The 27729-nt window shown below is 44.5% G+C and overlaps 1 protein-coding gene across 1 annotated transcript in view; it reads left to right on the top strand.

Moving 5' to 3' along the window:
• GRK1 (G protein-coupled receptor kinase 1) overlaps positions 1–27729 on the top strand; it is a 423541-nt gene that overhangs the window by 38277 nt on the left and 357535 nt on the right. The window contains 1 exon segment of the mRNA XM_069204635.1: positions 26616–26754. Within this exon segment, the coding sequence (XP_069060736.1) occupies positions 26616–26754 (139 nt within the window).

Raw genomic sequence — 27729 nt, 5'->3', positions numbered from 1 at the left:
TAGATTGACTGGGTTGATTAGATTGAGTGGGGTGGATTAAAGTGGGTGGGGTGATTGGATTGAGAGCAGTGGATTGGATTGGGCTGGATTGATAGGGATAAGGGAGATTGGTTTGGGGTGGGGTGGATTGGATTGGGGTATTGTGGATTGTGGATTGGGGTGAGGTGGTTCATTGTGGAGTGGGGTGAATTGGAGTGGAGTGTTTTGGACTGGAGTGGGATGGATTAGAGTGGATTGGATTGGATTGGATAGGAGTAGGTTGGTTTGGAATGGTGCTGGGTGGGGTGGATTGATTGGAGAGGGGTGGACTGGATTGAAGTGGGGTAGATTAAGGTGGTTTGGAGTGAGGTGGATTGGACTGGAGTAGGGTGGATTAATGTGGACTGGATTGGATTCAAGTGAATTGTATTGAAGTGGGTTAAACAGGGGTGGTGTGGGTGGATCGGATTGGAGGGAGGTGGTTTGGATAGCGGTGGACTTGATTGGAGTGGGGTGGATTGGATAGGATTGGAGTGGGGTGGGTTGGATTAGAGTAGGGTGGTTTGGATTGGGGTGGGATGGATTGGAGTGGGATGGGGTGGATTGGAGTGGGGGGGATCGGACTGGAGGTGGGTGGATTAGACTGGAGTGGGGTGGATTGGATTGGACTGCAGTGGGGTGGGGTGGTTTCAACTGGACTGGAGTGTTCTGGGGTGGAATGGATTGGATTGGGGTGAGGTGTATTGGATTGAAGTGGGATAAACTGGGCTGGATTGGGGTGGGTTGGATTGGTGTGGTGTGGGGTGGACTGGATTGTAGTGGGATGGATCGTGGTGGATTGGAGTGGGGTGACTTGGAATGGAGCAGGGTGAATTGGATTGGGGTGAGGTGGATTAGATTGTAATAGGTTGTATGGGATTGAAGTGGCACAGTGTGGAGTGGGGAGAGGCTGGAGTGGGACAGGTTGTTTTGGATTAAAGTGGGGCAGAGTGGAATGGGGCAGATTGAATGGATTGGAGTGGGGCAGGTTATTTTGGATTGAAGTGAGGCACACTGGAGTGGGGCAGATTCTTTTGGATTGGAGTGGGACAGATTGTTTTGGACTGGAGTGGGGCAGATTGTATTGGACTGGAGTGGGAAGGATTGAGAGGGGTAGATTGTTTTGGATTGGAATGGGGCAGACTGTAGTGGGGCAGACTGGAGTGAGGCAGATTGTTTTTAATTGGAGTGGGCAGATTGTATTAGAGTGGATTGGATTGGGGGAGGTGCAATGGATTGGAGTGGGTTGTTTGGGATTGGAGGGGGACAGAGTGGAGCGGAGAAGGCTGGAGTGGGGCAGGTTGGTATGAGGCAGGCTGTTTTGGATTAAAGTGGGGCAGATTAAAATGGATTGGAGTGGGAAAGGTTGTTTTGGATTGAAGTGGGGCAGATTGGAGTGGGGCAGATTGGAGTTGTCTTTTCTCAAAAGGAAGATGCATTATGTCTAGTGTTCAGTGATGGCGAACCTTTTATGGTATTTAGATAGAGTGGAATTTTAGCTTAGTGATCCTTTTTTGTGATTGTTTTAGAAAGAGTTTCCAGTATTGATAGTAAGACTTATGGTTGATCTGACAGGTAGCCCTGGAGGACTTTCTTGTGCTGGGATGTTTGCTTTCTTTCTGACGTATGTCCCCTGTAACAGAGCCTTTTCAAACAACAAAGTAAAATAATGTAGATTATTGACTGAGGTGTCAGCAGTGGGTCAGGAGACTAGAGTTCTACTCCTAATTTTCCCACCCAAAACTGTTTTGTCATGGGTATATTCCTCAATTGAAGTATCTGCCAAATTAGGAACACTTAAAAACAAGTCAACATGAGCTAGGATAACCTCCCACTTCTACTGTATGATGGAGACATACCACAATCCTTACCTGCTCCCACTGAGTAGTGCTGTGCGTTTAGACAGCTGCAGCGAAGGCCATGGGATGGGCAGCAGACTCACGTTAGGGACTCTGCTGTGGAGGGAGGCAGCCTCCCCCAGTTTTCTGACCTCCAACGCTTTGCTAGGTGGGATATAATCGGTATAACAACCCTGGAAGACTTTCTACACAACATGTCTATTAATCTTTTCAGGAGTTGAAGGAGGAGTATCACATGCACTGCACTTCATTTTTCCCCAACCTCTAACTCCAACGCACACTCATGCCATGCTTTCCGACCAGTGTTGTAATTGTTGTAATTCAGGAATACTCTCCCCCAGAGGTGGAAATTCTGCTTACCAACATGAAGGAACACAAGCTGTCTGTCATCTATTAGATGCTGCTGCACAATCAGCTGGATCCTATGGTCAGGGTGAGGGAGGCATGGGTCCAAGATCTGGGGCTGTTGGATGATGAGGACTGGAATGATGGAGTGGTCTCCCCCAAGGAGGCAGTGGTAGCTTCTCAGCATCATCTGATACAGCTCAAAGTGATGCACCACACATAGCAAGAACACAACTGTTTAGAATGGGTCTGGTTAGTTAGGGATTCTGCCTGCACTGGAAGGATCTAACAGGGGACCTGTTGCACACATTTTGGAGCTACCCAGCTTTATCATACTTCTAGGAGAAGGTGTTGAGAACCTAGGAGACACTATTGGGTTGGAAGATCCTCAGAGATCCAAAAATGACCCTCCTGCACACAGCGGAAGACATAGGGAGCAACAGAAGTAAGAGGGAGCTTCTCTGGCTATGTCTGCTGATAGCCAAACACGGCATTGCAAAAGCATGGAAGGACACCGCAGACCCTTCCCTGAATGTTTCAACACCCTAAAAAACAATTATCTAGAGAGTTATGATGTTCTGCAAATTCAGCAAGTGAGAATGCAACTTTTAAAGAAAGTGCTCCCTTACAACAGATCTTCCCCATTTCCTAAAAAAAATGCCCTGTCATAGACAGTGAAGCTAATTCATTTCGGAGCATCTGCTGTGTAACCACAGCCTAGTTGGTTTGATTGTGAAATATACAACTTCTTAAAGAGTTCCAATTCTGTGTTGTGTCAGGAGTGGTTTCAGTCAATAACTCAGATGTAGCTTATGCAAATAAAAGAACAGGATATGTGATAGTGGATTTGTCTCAGAAAAATAGTTTCACATGTTAGCCCTTGCACCAACCTTTTGTTTAGCATGCATAGGGCAGGTTACCAAACCTGAATTTAGACTACAAGGAATGCATACACATATTGCATGTTGCTCTCTTCCTAGATAAAATGTAAATACAAAATGTGCCTTAGACATTCTGTTATGGCTACCAAAATCAATTATGTTTGCCTAGAGCCCCAGTATGATGTTTTCACAGACATAATGTTACAGTTGGTAATGTCATCAAAGTTTGTGAAAGATCAGAGTGGTCAAGTTTAAATGCCAAAATGTTGTAATGACAAAAGCACTTTGGACAAAACGTGTTGGAGCCTTGGTAGGTTCCCTGCTCTTGATCATTGAAGGAGCTGCTTTGTGATGCTATAACACATCTAAATTCCCCCCAGTTTGGACCTTAAAGAAGAGTATCTATGATCCTACTTTTCTTTCAAAAACATATTATACCTGTTTTTCGTTTGTCACCATAGTTGGAATCAAGTTCTGATGATTGAGTTCTGAACTACAGCAATCATTTAATATTAGGAGAAGTATAATATAGTTTGAAAGCTACTATGATACAACTACATACCAATCCATACCAGTAGCGCTAGTCCAGATTATAAGCAAATGTTAAAGCGGTAATGTTCAATGTATTCTTAAATCAGCCTGCATAAGTATCAGAGTTGATCTGGTGTGGGTGAATAATGAATTCAAAATCACTAGTACTTAATAATGACCCACTACCATAACTACATAATTGGCAACTGGTAGCACAGGATCTGGTGTCACCATCAGCCAGAGTGGCAAAGAGTGCACATCCACCATAGTTTGTATTCAAGCAGTTCAAGGCAGCAGTTGTGTGGGCCATCACATTCCTATTTTTCTTGGTATGTACTGCCTATTTGAAAAGATAGCCATCTGGTCTAGTATGAAGGTGAACATTTTTTTTAAATATCTTTTTCAGCCCTATACCAAATCCAAAATTAAAAATGATGGATTTAGGGGCCTTTGGTACCAAGCCCATATCACTAAGTCTTGCAATCATATGAACGGCTGCATTTTGAGCAGTAAAATAAATGAGTACTGACATTCTACAAGAGTAGGTAAGTCCTGATACAAAGGTATAGCACTAAACCTTACATTAGTTATCCTTTGGGTGACCACAATACTGGTGGTTTTCAGAGACACCTCTTATGCCGTCTTATACATTTTGGATTCTTACAATTTCAGCACATACATCATGCTACTTAATAGACTTCGGGGTCCCACAGGGGGCTCATTCTCTTGTTTCCAGCCACAACCTGGTTGGACTGCTGGGAGCCTGACCCACTTTTTGTTGGCCATTGCACAGCCTTTCTTCTCTACTGTGACTCAGCTATCTACTGCCTTACCAAGTTCCCTGGTATCAACTAGCCTGGTACTCATGAAATGGTGATGTAATACCTCATTATAATTAAAGAGTATGTATTTTGTTACAACCAGATTACACTGCCAATCATAGGTTGCAGTCTTCCTACCTTTTGTGCACCCACTCAGTGATGCGATTTCCACCCATGGTCCTCCAAAACATCTGTAATTCTGTGCCAGTATCGCCGTTGTTCTTCAAGTGCTGTTCAGACTCTTTCATCATGAGCTCCCACTTCCCGAACAGCCTGGAGCTCAAAGTCCATTTGTCTCTGTAGGTCAGTCTCATAAAAGTGGTCCAGTCAAAATGTTAGTTTTAGCAGAGACATGAAAGCACTTGAGGCTCTGGGTGTGATTCAGGTTTTCTCAGGACTTTTCATACGGTACATTAGAAGGACTGTCCTTGTCATAAGAAGGCACCTAGTCTGCTGAGCCAGCATCATCTCTTTCTAGGCTATTTTCTAGTTCTTTTTTGAGGATAGAGTCAAGGGGGCGTGCCCTCGCTCTCTCTCTGTACATCTCAATTTGAGCCCAAGCAGATAGCTCAACTCAATCTCAGTTTTTTTTTTTTTAAAGCAAATGTTGTGGCATCAGCCTAAGTAGGAACTTAAGTCTTCATTACTAAGGTTTTCCTTTTAAACTACAAGTCTAATTCCAATTTGGGACTGAGGGAGTTCACCAGGAGGATAAAATAGAACAGAGGCACCACTGTTGATGTTAGCTGTTATGGGGCACAGACACAACCTGACCAGGGGATCCTGACAGTTAAAGAGCACTTTCTACTAAGAATCTACTCTGCTCTAATAGATTGGTCAAGTATACACATCTCTATAGAGATGTGTAAGAACACTTCACAATATGGTTATCTTGGTCAGTACTTCAATTGACTTCTGCAAAAAATATGATTTTATGAGACCCGAAGCAAAAAGGTGGCAAATGTGTAGGAGACACATATTATTCTCAGTCTATTACACCAAGTAGCGTGAGCAGAATTCGTATACTGATTTGTTTCCTTGTATTTCTACTTTGCTCCACAAAACATGCTGTAGGAAATTGGGCTACTGGTTGAGGGATGCGAAACACTATTCAAGCAGCAACCACACTTTTTATAAGGGTGAAACACAGCAAACCCCACATTAACCTAGGCTCAACTTTCTGGTAGGTTAGCGAAAAAAGCAGTCAGGCTCAATTTAGTGGCAATGTGTAAAGTATTTATGCAACACAAAAACAGTAATAAAGTAAAAAGCTAACACAATAACAATCCCACACCAATTTAGAAAGGTAGAGTACAATTTGATATAACATCTAATCATGATAAATCTGAGAAAAGATGTGTTGTCCTGCGTCGGTTCTGTCCAAAAGACCAACACAGGGCTGGCAGAGCACCTTAAGGCCCACTTTCAAGGGCCCAGGACTGGGGTGGCAAGACACATAGCAGGCAGAATCCAGGTACAAGGTTCAAGGTGGTTCAGGCCTTTTCTGTTCTGGAGGTTGTGATCAGAAGGCCAGCCAGCTAACCACTAGAGTCACTCTGGTGGTCGCTGTTCAAAATGCAGGCCCTGTCCTTCTCAGTCAGGCAGCAGGGCAGCAGAGTAGTAGCAGTCCTTCCTGCAGAAGAGCACCACAGCCTTCATTCTTCCAAGTCTTCCGCAGGTCCAGCTGTGTACTGAAGAGTTGGGTCTAAGGGTCCACTATTTTTCCTTGGTGGCAGCTTTGAATTAGTAGAAGTTTCTAGAGGGTTTCACTCCAAAGGTGTTTTGAAATTCCGTTCCTCTATGACCTGACAACAGCTTATCTTGGGGCACCAAAGAAGACTGTGAAACCTTTTGTGTGTGTGCTGAGGCAGAGCCTTTGTGATGTGAAGTGTGATAGGTGACAACTCCATCCACCTTTCAAGTCAGAGATGGCCAAGCCACCAACACCTATTCCCCTTTTGTTTCACTGTCTGGGAGCAATACACAAAGACCAAACGCCAGCAACACCTAGTCAGGCACTCAAGTTGGTTGAGACAAGAAAATGTCATCTTTCGAACAGTAGCATTTTCGTAACTTTGATTTAAAATCCGACTTTACCATTAAAGAAGGTTTTATATTGCAATTCATTACACAACAAATTGGACATTCCAACCTGCTCCAAATGGAAAGGTATTGCTTATTAAATGTAATAGGGTAACCCAATGTTATGTAATGTAAAGTGGATTTGTAGAGCGCTGCTTGTCACCTGTAAAGGTATCCAGACACTGTTATCCTATGGGAGAGGTAGTCCTTGCACTAGTGAAAAGCAAATTTAAGAGTTTTTTTAACTTGCAGGACATGTAAAAGTTCAAAGTACATGTCCAACCTTTTAAATACACTGTGCCTTTATCTTTGGCATAGCCTAGGGGTGACTTAAATGTATTAAAAAGGAAAGGTTAAGCCTGACAAATGGTTTAAAACTGCACACAAAGGCTACAATGGCTGGCATGAGATGTTTAAACAGGATGCTTAAATGGGTTACACAATCAGTTACTAGGGACGTACATGTAAATTAAATAGGCTAGTTGGTTGGAAGCCCATGTTATCATGTTTTAGAGAGTGAGTGCAAGCACTTTAGCACTGGTTAGCATTAATACTTTACTGACTGCTTTATGTCTAGCTACCAGAGGGTTAAGCACATGTTAATTTAGTTACTTTTTTGGTTCACCCTGCCAATGATTATGGTTGTTGCCTGAATGTGACTTCTACCCAACTCAACCAATAACGAAATTTCCTACAGTTACCTTGCTTGATGTAGACAGATGGTCACTGAGCATCTTGGGCTAAATGCTGGTGGGATCTAGCTGTTGAGCTTTAGGAAGTTACTCATCATTTATGCATTTAAGGCACAGAGGTAGTCATCCTATTTTGTTCTGGGTCCATACACATTTTATTTGCACTGATTTGATGGATCAAACCGCCTATCATTTTTAGCTCTCAAAGACAGAACAAGCATTTTTCTACTGAAACATTTGCACAGTTGCTTCATATTTGTTAGGCACTGGTATTATTACATATGTGGTATAGTTCTGTTTCTTTAGCTTGTTTGGAAGATAACTGTATGTAAAGATGTTTAATCTTAAGAAGTTGTAGTTCCTCTCTCAATAAAATAGCTCTGCCATAAATTATGTTTTTTATTACTAGAAACATGCAATTTTCACAAATAAGTGGCACTGTTTAAAGGATATTTTTATGTTTGTGCCCATTTAAATGAACACTTTGTCACATTTCTTTCGGAAATATTAGATCTGTTTCATTGGTCTATGAGTAGGTGTCAACTCCTATAGTACTCTGGGCTTAGTCATGAATTTACGAAGAAACCCAGGAGTACTCCTGGCTTACCCAGGTCTTACTACTGAAATTCAAGAAAACCACAAGAGTACATCACAGCACAATCTTTGTGAACGTAACCCCCTCATCCACAGATAATACTATAGATATGGGGGCTGATATGCTGTTTCGTGGGTGGCTAGCAAGCCTTTCACCGCCAGTAGAGGACATCCTGCGACAATCAAAGATACCTGCCATGGTTCTCTCTGCTGGTAGTGCATCACATGGTGTCTTGGATACACTTTTAGCAGAGATGAATGCTGATCTGGTGACATGTTCCTTTTGCCTGTTCTCTATTTCTTTCTTGTTTTCCACAATGAAACTCCCAAAGCAGGAGTCTGCTTGAGAAAAACAGAAACATCCATAACCCTGATATACAGTGAGTTTTCTCCCTGCATGTGACAACCATTGTTTCCTTTCCTGGCCTAAGACCTCCATGCCTTGCATGGCGGACTCAGGCAGACAAAATATGCACTAAAGGACTGCCCTAAACTGTGCATTATCACAAACGCTGTTACTCCTAGGTGCCATCTTACAACTTGACCAAACAACAAACAATATTCTGATGGAAGTAATACATTAATCTCCAACCAGTTTTGGCACACTACAGCCTCATCAGGAAAATATATCTTGAGTGGTGTGGCACAGCGAGCAGGGGAGCCATGGCTGAGCAGGACTCAGGCTGATTTTCATATGGCTGGCCTCTTTCTAGAGTGCCACACTGCGTGACAAACATGGATTGAAATGTGGCTATGTTTGCTCACCAATGTCTGAGATTAATTCAAGCATTTCTTTCATCATTTTGATGTTTCTTGAAGTAGAAGTCCTACGTGTGGCAGGTAAGCCCAGACAAGGGTCCTGTGGTTGCTGTACCACAGGATTCAAGCTATATTTAACTCCTCACAAGGTCTGTGTGTGTGCTCAAACAACTCTAGGGTTGCTTGTGTTCCCATCTGGAGGGAATTTTGCATGAACAAGGCTGATTCGCATAAGGATGGTGTCTGTCTAGAGTGGCACAGTGGATGAAAAATTATGGACTAGAATGTTGCTGAGTGATCACCAGTGACTGAGATTAACACAAGTGTTCCTTTAATCACATTGGTCATCATTACAAGTGGTCTGGAGTTGTATCTCCTGGAGGATACTGCTCAGCGCCATTCTAAGTTTCTATAGGTTGTGATTTGAACATAACAAGCACCATCCTGGGATATCAGATGCATACATATACTTTAGTTTCAAGAATATAAAACATTAAGCACCTCATTACACATAAAGTACTAAGAGCTATTTCAGCTGCATTACTTGGATTTTGAAAGTGTATTTTTAAAACTACATGGAAGTCAGATGGTACATTAGGAATAAAGGACTAGATGTATGAAGCCTTTTTGGCAGTCGCACATAGCCTGTTCGGGTTGTTATCGACCACAAAAAAGCTTTTTCTGATGTGTCAAACTCAAATTGCATTTCAGTAATGCATTACCAAATTGCAGTTTGAGTTTGCGACCAAGTACCGATCCAGTATTTGGAAGAAGCTTGTCTGGGGAATCTAGTTTAAATACCGAATTGTAATGGTATTTATTAATGTTTTACAATTGAAGTCTGAGAGAAAAACATCAATATTTTGCCACCTCCTCAAAGGAGATGGTAAGCCTTTCGCAAATGAGAAGGGGTGCTCAAGGGTCCCTTTCTCCTTTGTAAATGTTGAAAAAAATACTTTCAAGAGTAGACAGTGGTCCAGTTGACCGCTGCCTGCTCTTGAAAAATGAAAATTAGACTTTTCACTTTTTTGGTTTAAACACTCCCTATTTTCTCTTAAGGAAACCTGGTGCATTTAAAGTAAATAAAATTATTTGATTAAAAGCAATCACAGACGTGGTGGTGCCAACCTCAGTAGGCCACCATCATTGCGATGGCAACGATTCCGAATGGGTCACAATTTGCGACCTACCTCATCAATGTTCATGAGGTAGGTCAAATTGTGACCCTCTATTAGTACATAGGGTGGTTTGCAAATTACTACACTGGTTGCAAATCCAGACCAGTATTTTGCGACCAGTTGTACGTATATCTGACCCCACTAGGGGTTTGTTTATAGTGTGACCCTGTCATCTCTGAATAAAAGAGAGGTATCTTTGATCGTAAAAGCTTGAATTTTGCTAACCCCTATAGCAGAAGCTAGAGCTAATAGAAGCACCATCTTGCAAGAACGAAATTTCAATTCTGCTTTGTGAATTGGCTCAAAAGGACTGTTAATCATTTGAGACAGAACTGTGTTAGGTAGCCCTAGGGGTGGTCTTATTTGAAGAAAAACTCTGGAAAGACTTTCTAGGAATTCTGTAAAAGTCTATTAAACCAAAAAGATGGATGGTTCAGTTTCTTTCTAAAGCTTGAAATGACAGCCAAAGGTGCTTTGACTAATGCATGACTTAGGCTAGATCTCGCTAAGTGAAGAACTAAGGTTATACTTGTTGTGGAGTAAGCAATATTGGGTGCACACTATGCACACCAAGAACAGACTTGTTTCCATTATTTACACCTAAATCTTATTTTTAGAGACTGCTTTGGTTTTAGATGATATATCTCTGTAGTCATCCGAGATATCTAGGAGGGGAGATTTGGTGAATTCAGGAGTAAGGTAGACAAGCTCAAAGAGAATATATCTGGATTTAGGATCTGACCATTGCAGAGAGTCAGTAGATTCAGTGTCATCCTCTGCAGAATTCAAAGCTGCTGTGAGAGAAGAAATAACTATGTGAACCAGTAAGCTCTGAGCCACCACAGGGCAAACAGAATGAGGAGATATAGCTTCCCTTCGTTTTTGTCAAGACCTTTGGGATCAGGGGAAGCAGAGAAAAAGCATATGCATACCGTCCTGACCATTTGATTAAAAACCATTCCCCCATTGCTGTGGCCTTAGGAGAATTTTCTTTGACTAGCCAATCATCTAAGTGGGGAACAATTTGATGGCGGTGCTTTCTTAGACGTGCTGATACTGGAGTCATGCACTTTATAAATATTCTCAGGGCAGATTTGAGGCCACAGAGGAAGACTTTGAATTGATAGTGCAAACATCCAATCCAAGTGTCAGACATTTTTGATGACTAGGTTGGATTGTGATATGAAATATACATCCTATCGGTCTCCTTTTTGGGGAGTTTGGAGGACTTCCTGCAAAGTCACCATATGCAATATTTACTATTAAGAAACTCATTTAAATTCTGTAGATCAAAAATCTTCTTCCACATGCCTGAATAATTCAAATGAAAAAGAGAGATTAATTACGTAAAGTTTACTGGGACTTGGAGATCTGTTCAACTGCTCATTTTCAATCTCAGCCTATTACCTGTGAAGATTTTGATGGAGCTGTTTGGATGGTGGTGTAAGTGGTGGTTTCTGAATGAATTCCAGTGGCCAAACTATACCTGATCCAGTACTAAGAGATCCAATGTTATACTAGGCAGTTACCTGCAAGAAGAAAAGATTTTCTCGTCTACAGAAATGTATGGATCCTCTGTGACTGATTTGTTTGCAGTGTCAATGTTGCTTTGAACCCTCATTGCCTCAGGATTGATTTCCAACTTTTCTTCAAGGGGCCTCTTTGTGACAGGAAGCTGGTGGTGGTTCTATGTACTGTTGCAGAAAATCTTGATGGCATGTCTGTTGAGACAGCTGGAACGGTTGGTACCTATAAGGTTGGTAACTTTCATTGTAAGAGTACTTGCCCCTTGCACAGACTCCCTGAAAGTGCTGAGGTTGTCTTTGCTGACGGATTCCTAAAGATGTTGCTGTGTCTTTATCAGATTTAGAGCTTCATCTACATGTCAACAACACAAGAATGTTTCATTGTATAACATGTCTAGGATCCTACTCTCTACCTCCACTCTGAATTTGGTTGAATGTAATTAAACCTGCTTATGTAAGACGGATAGCTGCCCCTGCAAGCTACCTAAATTCAATTGTTGCAATGTCCATTACTGTGTCAGTGATTGCAGACAGTGTTTTTTCACCTTCATTGAGAACTGCCTTTAGTTCAGGCTTTTTATTGTCTAGCAGGTGGCCAATATCCAACCTCACCTGAAGGTCATATTAGAAATGAGTTGTCAGTGTGTTGATCGCTCTTATGAATGTTAAAGCCACTGCAGAAAACCTTTTCCCAAAATTGTCAAGTCTCCTGCCCTCTCTATCAGGTGGCACAGTGTATGGAGAAGTTGGGTTTCTGGACTGCTGTTGGGTTTGCCTGCAGCATCACTGAATCTGCCTGAGAAGGCTAACAAGGAAAGCCAAAGGTATTTATGGGTTCCTTGTCCTTTGTGTCAAACCTAGGGATCACCAGAGCTATTGTGGCTGGATTTTTCATCACTTGCAGGCCTTCTGACCACATATGATATATTATTGGTATACCCTTTAATAACTTCCTTGTTGGCTCCTTAAAGTTGTAAAGGAAACAGTTGTTTTCCTTTGCTGGCATTGGCAATTACAATATTTTATATGCTCTATCGATGAGATTGTAAAGTCTTCAATGTCATCTGAAGGAGAATTCGCCATTGGAGTGACATTGCCTGAAATGGGTGCCACACAATATTTTCCATTCTGGGCCACTGTTTTGAGGAGGACTGGAAGCAGTTGCCCTTCTTCCTGATTGTCATCAGAATATGTGTCATCCCCAGTTGGTAGTGTAGTCTGATTTGCCAAAGGAGATTATTATGCAAAGGAGTTGAAAGACATTGTATTGGAGGCACACACAGAGGAGTGTGTGGAGTTTTCGTTCTTGATTGAAGCTTTAAATGAGATGAAGACATTGGTCTTGAAGGCTGTCTTCTAGGCTTGATGTAGCTGATTTACGGAAGCATTTGTACTAATCTGCTAGCACAAGGCATAGATCTCTTACCGCAGTTATAGGCACCTGGATCACAGATTCATGTGATGTTTCAGTAGTCTTATCGTAACGTTCATACCCATACTGCCAAGCATCACTATCATCTCAATGTTCTTCAAATGGCTAGTATGAACGTCTGGTATTAGGATCCTCTATTTGGTCATAATCAGTGGTAAAAACGTCTTCTATTTCCCCATTTTCATCCTCGTCTGGGTCTTGATATTTTACTTTCAGTTGTGTTGGACAGTATGTGAGTTCAAAAGGATTATCATCATCAGGCTCTTATGTACCCAGGAGTTGCTGGGGTAGACATGGAGATGCTTTGCATGACAATATATGGTCAGGCATATATGGCATTTGGGTGCCCTTTTCAGGTACATGGTAAACCTGGAAGGTTTTGGTGTTTTTTTATAAGATTGGTTTAGTTGATGGAGCCATTGTCAACGGTGATGTCATTGTTGATGGTGTTGTTGATGAGATTAATGGAAATGTCTTGGATAGGGTTATTGAAGCAGTCAGAGACTGTGTTTTCGTCAATTGTGCTGAGGCCGAAGTTGTTGATTGTAATTGTTAGAAATGGGGTCTCTAGTTGGCAGAGGTATACACCCTTGTCCAAGTAGGAACCACAATACTAGTCAGGGTAAGTCACAACACAATTCAAATTACCCTGTGCCCACCCTCCGGTAGCTTGGCACTGAGCAGTTAGGCTTAACTTAAAAGGCAATGTGTAAAGTATATGTGCAGAACTTATACCATAACACAGTGAAAACACCACAAAAAGACAACACACAGGATTAGACAAAATAGACACTATTTATCTGAATAAAATACTGTTGAAACAAGGAAAATCCAATGTACACAAGATGAGTTGTGAATTTTTAAAGATTGAATCCATCTAGAGCGCCTACAAACACAAAAGCTCCAACTGGGGCTATCACGGCTTCATTGATGAAGTCATTCCAAACAATTGGACACCACATTCCAGTCACTGAATCACATGGGCCAGGTACAGTACCTTTTGAAAACAAAGAACAAGGACGTCACACGGAGCCGGAAAAAGGAGCTGCTGGAGTCGGTGTGGCGTCAGTTCCTTACAGCTTTCGATGAAAGAGGCATCGGTTTAATGCTGCGAAGCAGGTGGAGGTGAGGCGTTGGTTCCGTCCAGATGAAGGGGAAGATGATGCGGTGGTGTCTGTGATGCGTTGATTCCTTGTGACCCGACGGGGTAGTTGGTTCCGGTCTGTCAGGATGTGTTGTGTTGACTCTGCAGTGTCGCGATGACCCTGAATGACGTCAGCGGAGTTGCAGCAACATCGAACGTGCGTTGCAAGCCACGGTCATTGCGTGCAGTGAGGTCTATGGAGTGGGAGCACGCCGGGGTGTCACTGAAGTTGTTCCGGAGTTGCTGAAGTCGGGTACTAGCAAAAAGCTGGTAGTTGAGGACTTTGCTGTCCCTGAGACTTCAGAACAGGAGGCAAGCTCAATCCAAGGCCTTGGATAGCACTTTTGGGGGAAGGCAGAGTCCTTCCAGCACAGTCAGAGGCCAGCAGGGCAACAGCAGGGCAGCAGTCCGTCTCAGAAAAGCAGTCCAGAGAGTCCTTTGAGCAGCCAGGCAGGTCTTCTGACAGAGGCCAGGCGCAGGTCCAGAAGTGTCTGAGTTGGTGGGGTCAGAGACCCAGTTCATATACCAAAAAATGCCTTTGAAGTGAGGGAGACTTCAAAGAGTGGTTTTGAAGTGCACAAGTTCCCCTTTCACCCCAGTCCTGTCTGCCAGGATCCCAGTGGGGGGTTTATCAGTCCTTTGTATGAGGTCAGGCCACTGGCCTTTGAAATGTAAGTGTCTGGCCCTCCATCCTTCCAGCCTAGGAAGACCCGTTCAGTATGAAGTTGAATGTAGATGTGATTGAGTGTCCTGTGTTTGTGGTTGTCTGGGTGAAATGCAGAAGGGAGCTGTCAACCAGCACAGACCAGCCGTTGATTGGAGACAGGCTGTAAGGGCACAGATGATTTTACATGTAGAGAAATGCTCACTTTCGAAAAGTGGCATTTCTAAAATAGTAAGATTAAATCCAACCTCACCAATAAGCAGGATTTTCTTTTACCATTCTGGCCACACTAAATATGACCTGGTTACCCCTTTCAGATCAGAATCTACCACTCAAAAAGTATCCAAGGGCATTCCTAATGCTAGTCTTTGAAAGGAGCAGGCCTCAAAGTAGTGCAAAACTAATTTAGGAGTTTTTCACTACCAGGACATATAAAACACATATGAACATGTCCTGCCTCTTACCTACATAGCATCCTACAGTATGGGTTACCTAGGGCCTACCTTAGGGGAGTTTAAGGCTTGGCCAGTACTTTTTAATTGCCAAGTCAAAGTGGCAGTGAAACTGCACACACAGGCCTTGCAATGGCAGGCCTGAGACATGGTTAAGGGGCTACATATGTGGGTGGCACAATCAGTGCTGCAGGCTCATTGGTAGCATTTAACCTACAGGCCCTGGGCACATGTAGTGCACTTTACTAGGGACTTATCAATCAAATATGCCAAATGGGGATGAACCAATGTTACCATGTTTAAGGGAGAGAGTATATGCACTTTATCACTAGTTAGCTGTGATAAAGTGTGCAGTGTTCTAAAACCAGCAAAAACGGTGTAAGAAAAGTCGAGCGAGACAGGCAAAACGTTGGGGGATGACCACCCTAAGGCTGTCAGGTCAAACAGTAATGGTGTTGTCAGCAACAAGATTTTTGGAGATTGTGATCCAGAAATCGTTTTTGACGATGAGCGGAGATCAGAGTTATTTGTCAATGATAGTCTCTTCCACTATGCACAATTTGTTGATGAAGACACAGATGCTGGCTCGTCAATGGTAGTCATGTAGACCAGTGGTTCCCAACCTGTGGTCCGGAGAACCCTGGGGGTCCACAAAGCGTCCTCAAAGGGTCCACAACTGCTTCAAAAGTTAAATAATATTAACAGATTAATTAAGTGTAAATAAGTAAAGTGACCAAATGTACAACTGAAAGTGTTAAAATGTACTCTAAATGTTGAAGAATTTGAAATAAGAGGCTAAAAATTAAATTAGTATCCTCAAAATTGATTTGTGGGAGCAATGCAAATGCATCAAACAGAATATATTGTGGGCGATGTGTGGCTTCGATTGAATTTAAAAATGCACCAACCTTCCTATTAAAGTTGAACGTTTTTTATTTTTTTATTTATAGTAGTTTACAAATTAAATTAAATGTGTATCATTTGTGTTTGTTGAATGCTTGTTTCTGTATATTTTGTGTATTGTTTTGTGGTTCAAATCATCGACAATGTTTAGGCTGGGGTTCCCGGCTTCCAGTAATGACTGGGGGGGGGGGGTGGAGTGTACAGGGGCATTGAGGGGTGTCTGGGTTCCAGTAGTGATAAAGTTGGGGTCCATATAAGTCAACAAAAGGTTAAGTACCACTGATGTAGACATACATTTCTTTTTTTGGAACTAGCTCCTCATAGAGCTGATTATTTTAGTAGGACGTTCAGAGGACAGCTTGGGGTCTGGCTTTGAGAGAATTGTTTCAGCCAACACAACCACCTCACCTTCTCCTACAGATTTCTTGTGAGTTTTTCTTAGCGGTTCCTCAGAGGTTGGGGATTTTCCATGTGATGTTGATTTTTGAAGCACACTCAAAGTGAGAGTGAACCCTTTTTTGTGCTTTTTCTGAGGTCTTTTGTGGTAATTTCATATTCCTCAGAGGTGTGAATGTCTCCCGATGTTATGTTTTGGAGCCAAATAAAAGTCTACCCTCTCTGTCCTTGAAGATGTTTGTAGAAAATGTTCAACATATTTTGCAATCCTCTTTGAGGGGTGTAAGAATGAAGCCTTTTCCTGTCACAGGATTTACATGGTCTAAAAATACATTTTTTAGAGGATTCACAGATCTTCATGTCTTGCCAGGATAAGAACGTCTTAGAGATGGTGGATATTCTCTCAGAATTGAAGCTAAGTGCAAATTACTCACATTTGTAAGTTACATTTGTGAATAGCCCCCTGAGTTACATGTTCAAGACATCCTCTGGGACACATATTAACATCGAATGCATTTTATGTAAAATTAATTTGGTATTTATTTTCAGTCTAAAAACTCAACTGGACATCTGGTATTCAGCGGCATTAGGATCTTAGCTCTAAAAGTAGATCCAAGAATGAATATGTCCGGCATTACAGAGGCCGACGCAGCTGTCTCATAGAATTAACAGTATTCTACCAGATCGAATTCCAGCTAAAACCTTCATTGATAACAATAGACCTGGCTGGAAAATGTCATGATTTACAGTAATGACAATATGCCACCGTATTTTAAGAGAGACATAGAGGGGGTCATTCTGACCCTGGCGGCCGGTGACCGCCAGGGTCACCGACCACGGGAGCACCGCCAACAGGCTGGCGGTGCTCCCAAGGGCATTCTGACCGCGGTGGTTCAGCCGCGGCCAGAAAGGGTAAACCGGCGGTCTCCCGCCGGTTTACCACTGCCCTTGTGAATCCTCCATGGCGGCGGAGCGCGCTCCGCCGCCATGGGGATTCTGACACCCCCTACCGCCATCCTGTTCCTGGCGGGTCTCCCGCCAGGTACAGGATGGCGGTAGGGGGTGCCGCGGGGCCCCCGTAAGAGGGCCCCACAAAGTATTTCAGTGTCTGCAAAGCAGACACTGAAATACACGACGGGTGCAACTGCACCCGTCGCACCTTCCCACTACGCCGGCTCCATTCGGAGCTGGCGTCCTCGTGGGCAGGTCGATTTGCCCTGGGCTGGCGGGCGGCCTTTTGGCAGCCGCCCGCCAGCCCAGAACAAATCTCAAAATACCCTCAGCGGTCTTGTGACCGCGGAGCGGTATTTTGACGGGGGAACATTGGCGGGCGGCCTCCGCCGCCCGCCAATGTTAGAATGACCCCCAGACTGCCAGGACATGTCTAGCAATACTAAGTATAAAGTGCTCAGCCCTCCATCCAGCAGAGTGGACATACCTTAAAAGACAGTAAAACATTACAATAGTATCCATTTAGAGGTATGTTCACATGCATATGACCTGCGAGCATGTAGTCCTTTCTCATCAGGTAGAATGTTCCAAATTAAAAAGTGAGAAACAGAAAAAAAACATTGGGAATGTTGTAGCAGAAGGCTTATTCAAGCCATTAATAGTCCTGAGTCACTTCTTTGCCTTCAAAGGAGTTCTCAACATTTCAAAGTCCTAATTGATGCTATACCTTTACTGTAAAAAAATTTTTAAACAAATTTTCTTGCATTTTCATTATAACATAAATGAGTCTTATAATGTTACACGTAATTACAGCTCATCAACAGCCAACATATATCATATTACCCATGCCCAACCTACAGCGCATAACTGAAAGTACAAAGCTGCATATTGTGCTCAAGAGTGAGCCACGACTTTATAATATGAGAAGAGCATAATACAATTGTCTCAAGACTGCTCATATGTAGCAACAAAACCAACACTGAACAATTTCCCGCCCACCCCTTGCAACTTGACAGCTACTCTCTATGCTAATTGTATTGCAGTTTTACGCTCCAACCCCTGTAACATGCAGTGTAGCAATTGGTTACTGGATAGGTCTAACACAAAATGGCCTCCAGCATCCACCTTTAACTAGCGGCTCATTTGTACTGTGAGCGGCTTATTGTCACGCTCCTGCCGTTTTAATGTCAATTACATCAGGATCGCGGCTGGAGAGCTTGAGCGCATGAGGACAGCAGTAGAAGCAGCGTTACCCAGTCTTCGTCTTGGTATCATTGACTGTTTTAAAGGATTCCAGTAGAACGTCCACTTTAACGCTAATCGGTGTCTCCGTAGCCCTCTGTATTCTTCCCTGCAAAGTCCTGTACTTTCTGCTAGCCCCCACTTCTGCCATGCACTGTACTATTGAAGGTGCCGTGGTGGCTTTCCAGCGCTTAGTTATTAAGCGATTCACTAATATTAGGACTAGAGCAGCAAATTATGATGTCACCTTTTTTCTCTTAGTGAGTGAGAAAAGCCCTAAGAGGCAGGATTCTGCCTTTCGCCATTCATCTCTCTCAGTTACCTCCGCAAGTATTGTCCCAATATGGGACCAGTAAGATACTATAGTAGGCAATTCCAAAGCATAGGGCATGCCGGTGACGCTGTTGGGTATAAAATGTATAATTTATGTGGCCTAAGATATGCTCTGTGCTGTATTGAGTACTGTATAAATGTAAATCTAAAGTTTCGGGATACCCTCTTAGGATATGCCAATATGGAGGCCCATTCTTTATCTAGAATGTCCCTTCCTATGTCTCCCTCCCATTTGATCCTGAGAGGCGTCAAGGGTGGTAACAGGTGTGCCCGGAGACCTCTATAGAGCCATCTGATTAAATGCTTCATGTGCCCCATAGTATAGGCTGCCTGAATAAATTTGTGTGTCTATGGTTCAGGTCCTTCGGGTGCCCAATAACGTTTGATATAATGCAATATATTAGCATGTAATAGAAACACTAAGGCCCATATTTATACTTTTTGACGCAAAACTGCGCTAACGCAGTTTTGCGCCAAAAAAATTAGCGCCGGCTAACGCCATTCTGAAGCGGCATGCGGGCGCCGTATTTATTGAATGGCGTTAGCCGGCGTTAGCCGACCGGCGCTGCCAGGTGTGCGTGAAAAAAAACGACGTACACCAGGCAGCGCCGGCGTAGAGAAAAATGGTGTTTGGGCGTCCCAAAATGGGGCAAGTCAGGCTGAGGCAAAAAAATCGTCTTAACCCGATTTGCGCCATTTTTTTGGGGCGCCCAGACGCCATTAACATGACTCCTGTCTTAGCAAAGACAGGAGTCATGCCCCCTTGCCCAATGGCCATGCCCAGGTGACTTGTGTCCCCTGGGCATGGTCATTGGGCATAGTGGCATGTAGGGGGGCACAAATCAGGCCCCCCTATGCCACAAAAAAAAAATGTAAAAATACTTACCACAACTTACCTTTTCTTCCCTGGGATGGGTCCCTCCATCCTTGGGTGTCGTCCTGGGGTGGGCAAGGGTGGCAGGGGGTGTCCCTGGGGGCAGGGGAGGGCAACTCTGGGCTCATTCTGAGCCCACAGGTCCCTTAACGCCTGCCCTGACCCAGGCGCTAAAAAGAGGTGCAAATGCAGGTTTTTTTGCCCCGCCCACTCCCGGGCGTGATTTTTGCCCGGGAGTATAAATACCACGCACATGCCTGAGAGTCATTTTTTAAGACGGGAACGCCTACCTTGCATCTCATTAACGCAAGGAAGGTGTTCACGCAAAAAAATGACGCTAACTCCATGAACTTTGGCGCTAGACGCGTCTAACGCCAAAGTATAAATATGGAGTTAGTTTTGCGTTGAATTTCCGTCGAAAAAAACAACGCAAATTCGGCGCAAACGGAGTATAAATATGCCCCTAAATTGGTCAAGTTGTGTTCATGGGCAAAGTCAGTATGAGTGAGCAATGTTTGATCCTTGAATAGAGATCCATACGCTACCACCCCTTCATGTGCCCAAGGTTGTATCCTAGCTTGTGTCAGGATCCAACCGTTCGTAGGAAGTCCAAGCAGTCGCAGCTCACTCCTATATAAAGGGGCGGGGTAGGTGCAGTGCGCGGGGAAGGGAGGGGATTGGGAGGGGGTTGAAATTTAATTTAAAAAATAAAACTTACCTCATCCTTGCCGCCACTCCTCTGTCCCTCGTCGCTCCAGCTGCAGGCACAGGCCCTGCAGCCAATTGTGACACTGCTTAGAGCAGCATCAGGATTGTCTGGGAGCCCCCAGCCAGGGGGCTGCCAGGCACACTAGGAGCCTGTGCAGGTTCTCTCCAACTGTGTTGCCGGGCTGGAGAGAGCCTACTGCGCATGTGTGTTTGGCCGGCCCGAGGCGGCCAGCCAAACACACATGCGCTCTGAGAGGAGTGCTCTGTGCACTCCCCTCCATGGCTGTCATCCCCAATGCCCCACGCCTTTCACCACGAAGGGATAATAAACCAAGTTTATTATCCCTTCGTGGTGAAAGGGTAGCAGCTTCTGCTGCTGGCTGGGGCAATTCTCCTCCGCTCTAAAGGAGAAGTCACCCCTGAGTCCAAGTAGTGGTGTATTTGGTGCATAAGGCACCACAGCAGAGATATAACGCAGGGTCATCTTCCAGTATTGGAGGGCCACACGCAACAGGAGTGGTAGATTGTCCAGGAGGTGAGACCCCGGGCAAGTCAAATAATGGAGTCAGCCCTTACGTAACATAGATTGCATATATTCTATTTCCTGTGCGTTTTGTCTGGGCAATCAATATGCTAGCCACTGTAGCTGTCCACTGGCATCTGCCATTTCACTAAACTTACCCTACCATCACCACATATCAAGTCAGTCAGAAAGAAGTGCAGTGTCTTCAAATAAGTAGGTTGAACCATTATTGGCAGGTTTAAGAAGTAGTACAATATGCATGGCAACATCACCATCTTAAAGAGTGACAGCCGGCCAGCAATGGACAACCCAAAAGCGTGACCCAAAAGCGGATCTGTGATCTGAGGGAAGTGATCGCTCTCTGTAAGTTTCCATCCAGGAGATCCGAGGGGGTCATGTACATATGTATTCCTAGATATCGGAAAGTGTCAGATGCAACTCACAAAGTCTTATTACCAAATAAGATGGTGTACCCAATATTGGCCTTCCTGAACGAAAATGTGATTGATTTACTACGGTATATTTCAAGCCAGGAAAGGACGCAAATTTCGTAAATATCTAAGCTCTCTCTGTCAGGTTCTGCCCCAGGTCATTTGGATATAAAACAATGTCATCAGCATATAAGAAAATTGAGTGTTCCTAGCGCAATACCACAACTCACAGCACACTGCTGAAGGCGTTGCACAATGGGTTCCAGTGCTAATACAAACAGCAAAGGAGAAAATGGGCATCCCTGCCTTGTGCCACGAAATATGGGATTTGAGTCCAATATGCATTGTACTGTGCATGCCCTCGCCGTAGGGAAGGCATAAAGTAGCCGCAACCAAAGTATATAGGCTGGGGGACTCCAAACCGCAAACATGTAGTCCCACTGTAGTGAATCGAATGCTTGATGGAGGTCTAGGGAAAGACAACCGGCCCGGGGGTATGTGTTGCACATATGATCCACAATATGGTACAGCCGGTGAATTTTAAGGGATGTATTTTGATTTGGTTCAAATCTACATTGATCTGTGTGTATCAGTTTGTGAAGTAGCGGGAGGAGTCTCTGCTCCAAAATCTTGGCCAGTATTTTGTATTTGGTGATTAATAATGTCAATGGTCTATACGAGAACATAGTGGTTGGGGCTTTTCCAGGTTTTAATAATGAGGTCACCAATACCTTCTTTGTTGTATAGGAAAGGTGGCCGTTAGCTAGGGAGGCTTTATATATAGTTTTTCCAGCTGGGGAACTACTTTTGAACTATAAGTGGAGTAAAATTCAGCCGGGATGCAATCTGTCCCCGGCAATTTGTTACAAGCCATCTCTTTTATGGCCCCCCGTATTTCACTTGATGTGATCTGTGGCGCTAGGGCATGTTTCTCAGTGGTTTTGAGGGAAGGCAAAGTAGGTTTATGTCAGAAAATACTCAAAACCCCAGTTGGCTCACTGGCGTGGGAGCACAATAGAGGTCTGTACAGAAGTCATGGAATGCTGTAATAATATCAAGCTGAGTGTTGGCACTAGTTAGTTGAGGGGTGAGTTTGTGAAGAAAGGGAGTGAGAGTAGGCGTTTCCTTTCTCATCTGTGCCAATAATGTACCCGTTCTATCCCCTTCACTGTGAGTTCGCTGCTTGTATGACCTATAATCCACAGCACGCAGACACTCTAAGAATTCCACATACTCGATACGAGCCGCCTGTAAGGCTAGGGTCTGTGAGGTATTGAGCGATGCATCTGTTTCTAGCTGGCCTAGACTGGCAGGATCACTGGCTATTGTTTGTTGAGCACCCACAGTGGTCCCGATAACCGCAACTCTAACCACCACCTTAAATGCCTCCCACTCCACTAATGGAGAAGAAGCCGTATTTGCATTTTCTATAAAACAATTAGCAATTACTGTGGCCAAATTGTCTTTTAATACTGCGTCTTCCAGGAGTTGTGATTGCAGCTTCCACGTGGGGATCAGAGTGGGAACCCTCCCCCAGGTCATCTTCAATTCAACCGGGTTGTGATCAGTCAGTGTAGTAGTGCACAATTGACGATCAAGGCGGACGTGTAAATTGTGTGGAGGGGAGTACAATGAGTATTCGCGCATCCCTTCATTCCTAGCACGCCATATATCTGTTAATGTCCAGCCCTACATCCATCCTCTTAGTGCCTGAGCTTGCCTATGGGAAATGGTGCCAGGCGATGGGGGTGTGATCGGTCAAGGGATGTGCCCAGTACTGCATTATAATCAACGCCCATTTATCAGGGTAGCTGTACCCAATTTGCAATGGCAGTAGATAGGTGTGCTAGGAATGTGCCCGGTTCAATGTTAGGGGCATAGAGGTTTCCCAGTACCACAGGCTCTCCATCTTTGGTGCCACAGAGCAGCACATATCTCCCATTGTTATCTATTTTAGTATCTGTCACTTCAAAGGGGACTCCAGAGCGCAGCCATATTGCAGCTCCACGAGCAAACGCAGAATAGGAAGTGTGGAACAACTGCCCTCTCCACTTCCTGCGCAATTTAGTTGCCTAATGTGTGGTCGGGTACGTTTCTTGCAAGTAGACTATGTGCGCTTTGCAGAGGTTTAACTGAGCTAGTAGACTGTGCCGCTTATGAATGGAGCTCATTCCATGCACATTCCAGGTGATAATGTCATATTTACGTGTAGACTTCATCATAGGCCCTTAGTATGTAATGATGTGGAATGGCATACATGTACCTGCAATGAGTAGTATACAAGTCATGTGTTAAATGTGTAGATGTCCAACACGTAACATAATAAACATTTCCCCCAACAATTTCCAGCATGAGGCTAAGCATAAAAACCACTTGGCTAAACCGGTAAAAAAAGGGAACCATTAAATCACAAAGTAATACGTGCAGTCGCTAGCTAGCAGTCGCTTACAGGCAGTAGGCCTGTAAGTGTAAGAGTTCTCATTAGTGATTAGCAGTTGGCTAAACGTGATAACCAGTACATGGGCCCGCCCAGGCCCACCAGTCATGGGTTACTATGTACTCAGAAGGGTAGGCTCACGGAGACCAATGGACGGGCCATTTATTCATAGTTTGCAGCAATGTTTCATGCCCAAGACAGACCCTAGCAAGAATACTTTGGCACATAACATATACTGTAATTGATCAACGTCCAAATTAGCTTTATGTGCCCACCATAATAGGAGCGGAAGCAGGTGGTCATCGCCAGTCAGTGCACCACCCTTCTCTGCCCCTTCAGCGCCTCTCACTAATGATTAGGTTGTAGCTCCTCCAAGATTATAGGTAGTGGGCTGTTTGGGGTGTAATAGATGGGAACAAGGTGATTCTCTCCACCGATTCTGGGGCAACAGTACTATCCACAGAGAAAATAACACTGGGAGGGGAAGAACAGGCTTGTTGTATGGAATACACCAATATAATTGCTGCTCTCTGGCACTCCAGAGCCTGCATAGGTGTGGGTCCTGTACTTCCCTGGGGTGGACCGTGCAAGGACCACTGTTACCCTTGTGGCAGACGCCATCTCTTGGGCCACAAAGAGTGGGAAGGTTCCCAGCAACTTGAGTGATGGAGGGTCTGGTCAAGCCAGTCCCGCACCACTTCTGGCGTGCCAAAAAAGGGTTTTTTTTATTAAATGTGATCCTCAACTGGGCTGGAAATAGTAACGCATAGGGAAGGCCCTCTGCACGGAGTCTTTGTTTTATATTTTGAAAGGAGGCTCTCTGTCTTTGCACCACTAGAGTGTAGTCCGGATAGAGAGATACTCAGGCATTGTCAAAGAGCTGCCTCCCGTGCCTTGCGCAGGAGAGCATTGCGGTCTCTGTAATTCAGTATCCAAGCCACCATTGAGTGGGGTGGTGCTCTGGCGGAGGCTTCTTTGTCGGAACTCGGTGTGCTCTATCCACCGTAAACAAGGCAGAGAGGCCAGATGATACCATGTTCCTCAGCCAGGTTTCCATATATTGCGTGGTGTCTCGTCCCTCCGAGCCTTCTGGCAGGCCAATTATGTGGATGTTGTTGCAGCGCAACCTCCCCTCTGCATCCTCCACTCTCTACTGTATGGTTTCCACCTGTTTCCGTAGCTGTTCGATAGTGGTCTCTCTGTCCTTCTGCCAGGGTATAAGGGTAGCAATGTCAGCCTCGGTGGCAGTCACCTTGTCCGCCAGTATTCCATGTTCATCTTTAAGGAGGCTGAGCTCTGTAGTAATGGACCCCAGTTGTTGCTCTATTGCAGATCATGACTCTCAGAATTCTTTCAAGATAACATCAAGTTTATCCATGGGGGGTCAGTGGGCGTGGGTGGTATGTAGTCTTCAGACATGGATACCAGGAAATTCTCTGAATGTGTAGACTGCAGGCCATGGTCTTTAGGGTCCACGTGTTTCCCTTTCATATGACCCATGACTGTACAGCTTTGTGGGAGCAAAGTCGGTGAGGCCACGGTTCAGGGGTGCGGTGGGTATTTAAGCCAGGCGGGAGAGAGCTGTATATTCACACAGACCCCGCAACTCTAGGTGTCACAAACTGTCAAGCGGGCATGACACACATGGCATCAAGGTCAGAGGAGCCAGTGCGCCCTGTGAGGTCCAGCAGAGATCCAGTAGGGGAAAGAAGGCTGATAACACAATTCCCCCAGGAAACACCAGCAATGCAACAAGCAGAGGGGGCCCTGCATGCGTCAGAACAAGTGGAAAGCCACGGCTAGGGTATATCAAGCAAGGTCCGCAACTGTACTGCGAGTCCTTATCAGCTGGCAATGACGCAGGTAGACCCGCCCGACATTGGCGCCATTATAGTCTGAGCCAAGCAGGATGGCACCGCTGTACCGCCTATGGGTTTGTCCCCAGGCAATCCAGGGCTTGCACGCCGGCAACAACAAACCCCGGGGCCCTCGCTGAAGAACCCCGACACAGGAGGGGACACCAGTCCCTCCTGGACTGCGTCGAGATGCCACCGCCTTTACCTATCAATGGTTCGGTGGCGGCCCCAGGCGAGTCACATCGAGGAGCTTACACAGGAACCCCGGATCCGCACCTCAGTCAGGGCCAGCAGCACGGCCCTGGCCTGGACCGGCTGCCGCACGTCCCCGACATTTCCTCACCGGCCCCTCCATCCACCTCCGCGGCCAGGCCGCAACCGCCGCCCCACACTAAAAGTGCAGCCAGCCACCAGGGATCACCACAGTAGGGAGGGCCCGAATCACCACCAGGCACAGCCTATCTTGCATCACTCCTCTGGCACAGTCAGGCTCTTCCAGGCACCTAACAAGGGGCTCTTGGATACTTATCGACAAGCAGTCCTGGTTTGGGAGCACTGCAATTAGTCGTCCACCATCTTAGGCGGTTGGCCACGCCCCCCATAGCTTTACTATACATGACTGAATTCGATATTTTGCTACTGGCATGGCCCAATTAATGTTGATTTCATTGAATAATACTTGTAACAATGACAGTAAAATATTTGTTTCTCTACAATGAACAAACAAATACAACTTTTTTTGTTTTAAACAAAAAGTGGTTTGTAACGTTTCCCATACTTTAACAAATACTTCGTAACTTCACTTCCCAATGAAACCTGCTACTGTTGTAAATTTCACTGTACACTGTAACTGTGTTGCATAGTACCGTTTCGTGCTAATGTAACCACATAACTGATGTAAAACATAAAAACATGCTCAGTTGATAAATTGTTCCATGCACAAAGTTTCCTCTTGAGCATTCATTTTAAGCCTTTGTTTGCAGGGTGCTATGATCGAGAAGCGGATCCTGGCTAAAGTACACAGTAGGTTCATTGTCTCTTTGGCCTACGCATTCCAAAGCAGAACAGATGTGTGCCTGGTGATGACCATTATGAACGGAGGAGACTTGAGGTAAAATATGTGTTATACTTGATTATCCTCAATCAGAGCTGTTCAGTCACAATCTACTTGTTGTCGGGGAATCAAACTGGCTATGTTTTCCAAGACAGAAAAGCTTGGAACCCCTAAATCACTACTCACACTAATCAACCGGAAGGAGGCTATGTCCTGCAAAGCTGGACTTCTTTCTTCCGGAGAGTGTTTTTCAAAATATCAGATGACAGTATGTTTGTGTTTATGAAATCCTCAACAAATAAGTACTGGCAAACTCGTATTTTGGCTCTGTAGAATTGCATTTAACGAAAGAGGGAGCGCAACAAAGGGCAGCATATCATGCACTGGATGGAGGCTGGGATTGTGGTTTGTGGGATGGAAGTGGGTCAAAGAGTCAAGGGGCACACCACAGCAGAGATGTAATTACAGGGGACTGCCTAATCTAATGGATCCTTTTCACAAAAACCCATGGCTTTAAGGACAGCCGACTGAGCCAATGGCAAACTTTTAAAAAATGCCAACAGCCAATGGCTGAAGTGGGCTGAAATAAAGGCCCCTTTTCTGTACTGTATGTATGTATTTATGTATGTGTATGTTTATTGGTAATATGATGTCTCTGACAGAAGTGACAACTGTCTGCAAGTGGGACCTGAAAAGCAAACATGCCCTTTATTTACAAGTAAATGCTAGTTCGATCTAGATGCTAAGTTGCAGAGGAGCTGTATCAACAAGCATTTGCAATACATTGGGTATTGCATTTGCTTCAATTAGCGCTATTGGCATTGTAAATTCCTAACTGGACTTTACTTGCCACATAAATTGAAAATGAAAAGTAAAACAATTGACATAAGCGCTGATTCAAAGTGCCATGGCCGCCGTGAGCATGAGCGTGAAGGAGAGAAACAAAAGGAAAAAGAAGTTCACTCACAGTCAAACATATCGGCAGACGGGCAATTATCCATGTAACAGGGTTGGTGTCCAAGGCGGTAACCAAACCTCCCCAA

Source organism: Pleurodeles waltl, chromosome 8, assembly GCF_031143425.1.
Source record: "Pleurodeles waltl isolate 20211129_DDA chromosome 8, aPleWal1.hap1.20221129, whole genome shotgun sequence".
Lineage (NCBI taxonomy): Eukaryota > Metazoa > Chordata > Amphibia > Caudata > Salamandridae > Pleurodeles > Pleurodeles waltl.
Note: the sequence above shows the minus strand (reverse complement) of the source record. Positions and strands in the feature narration are given on the sequence as shown.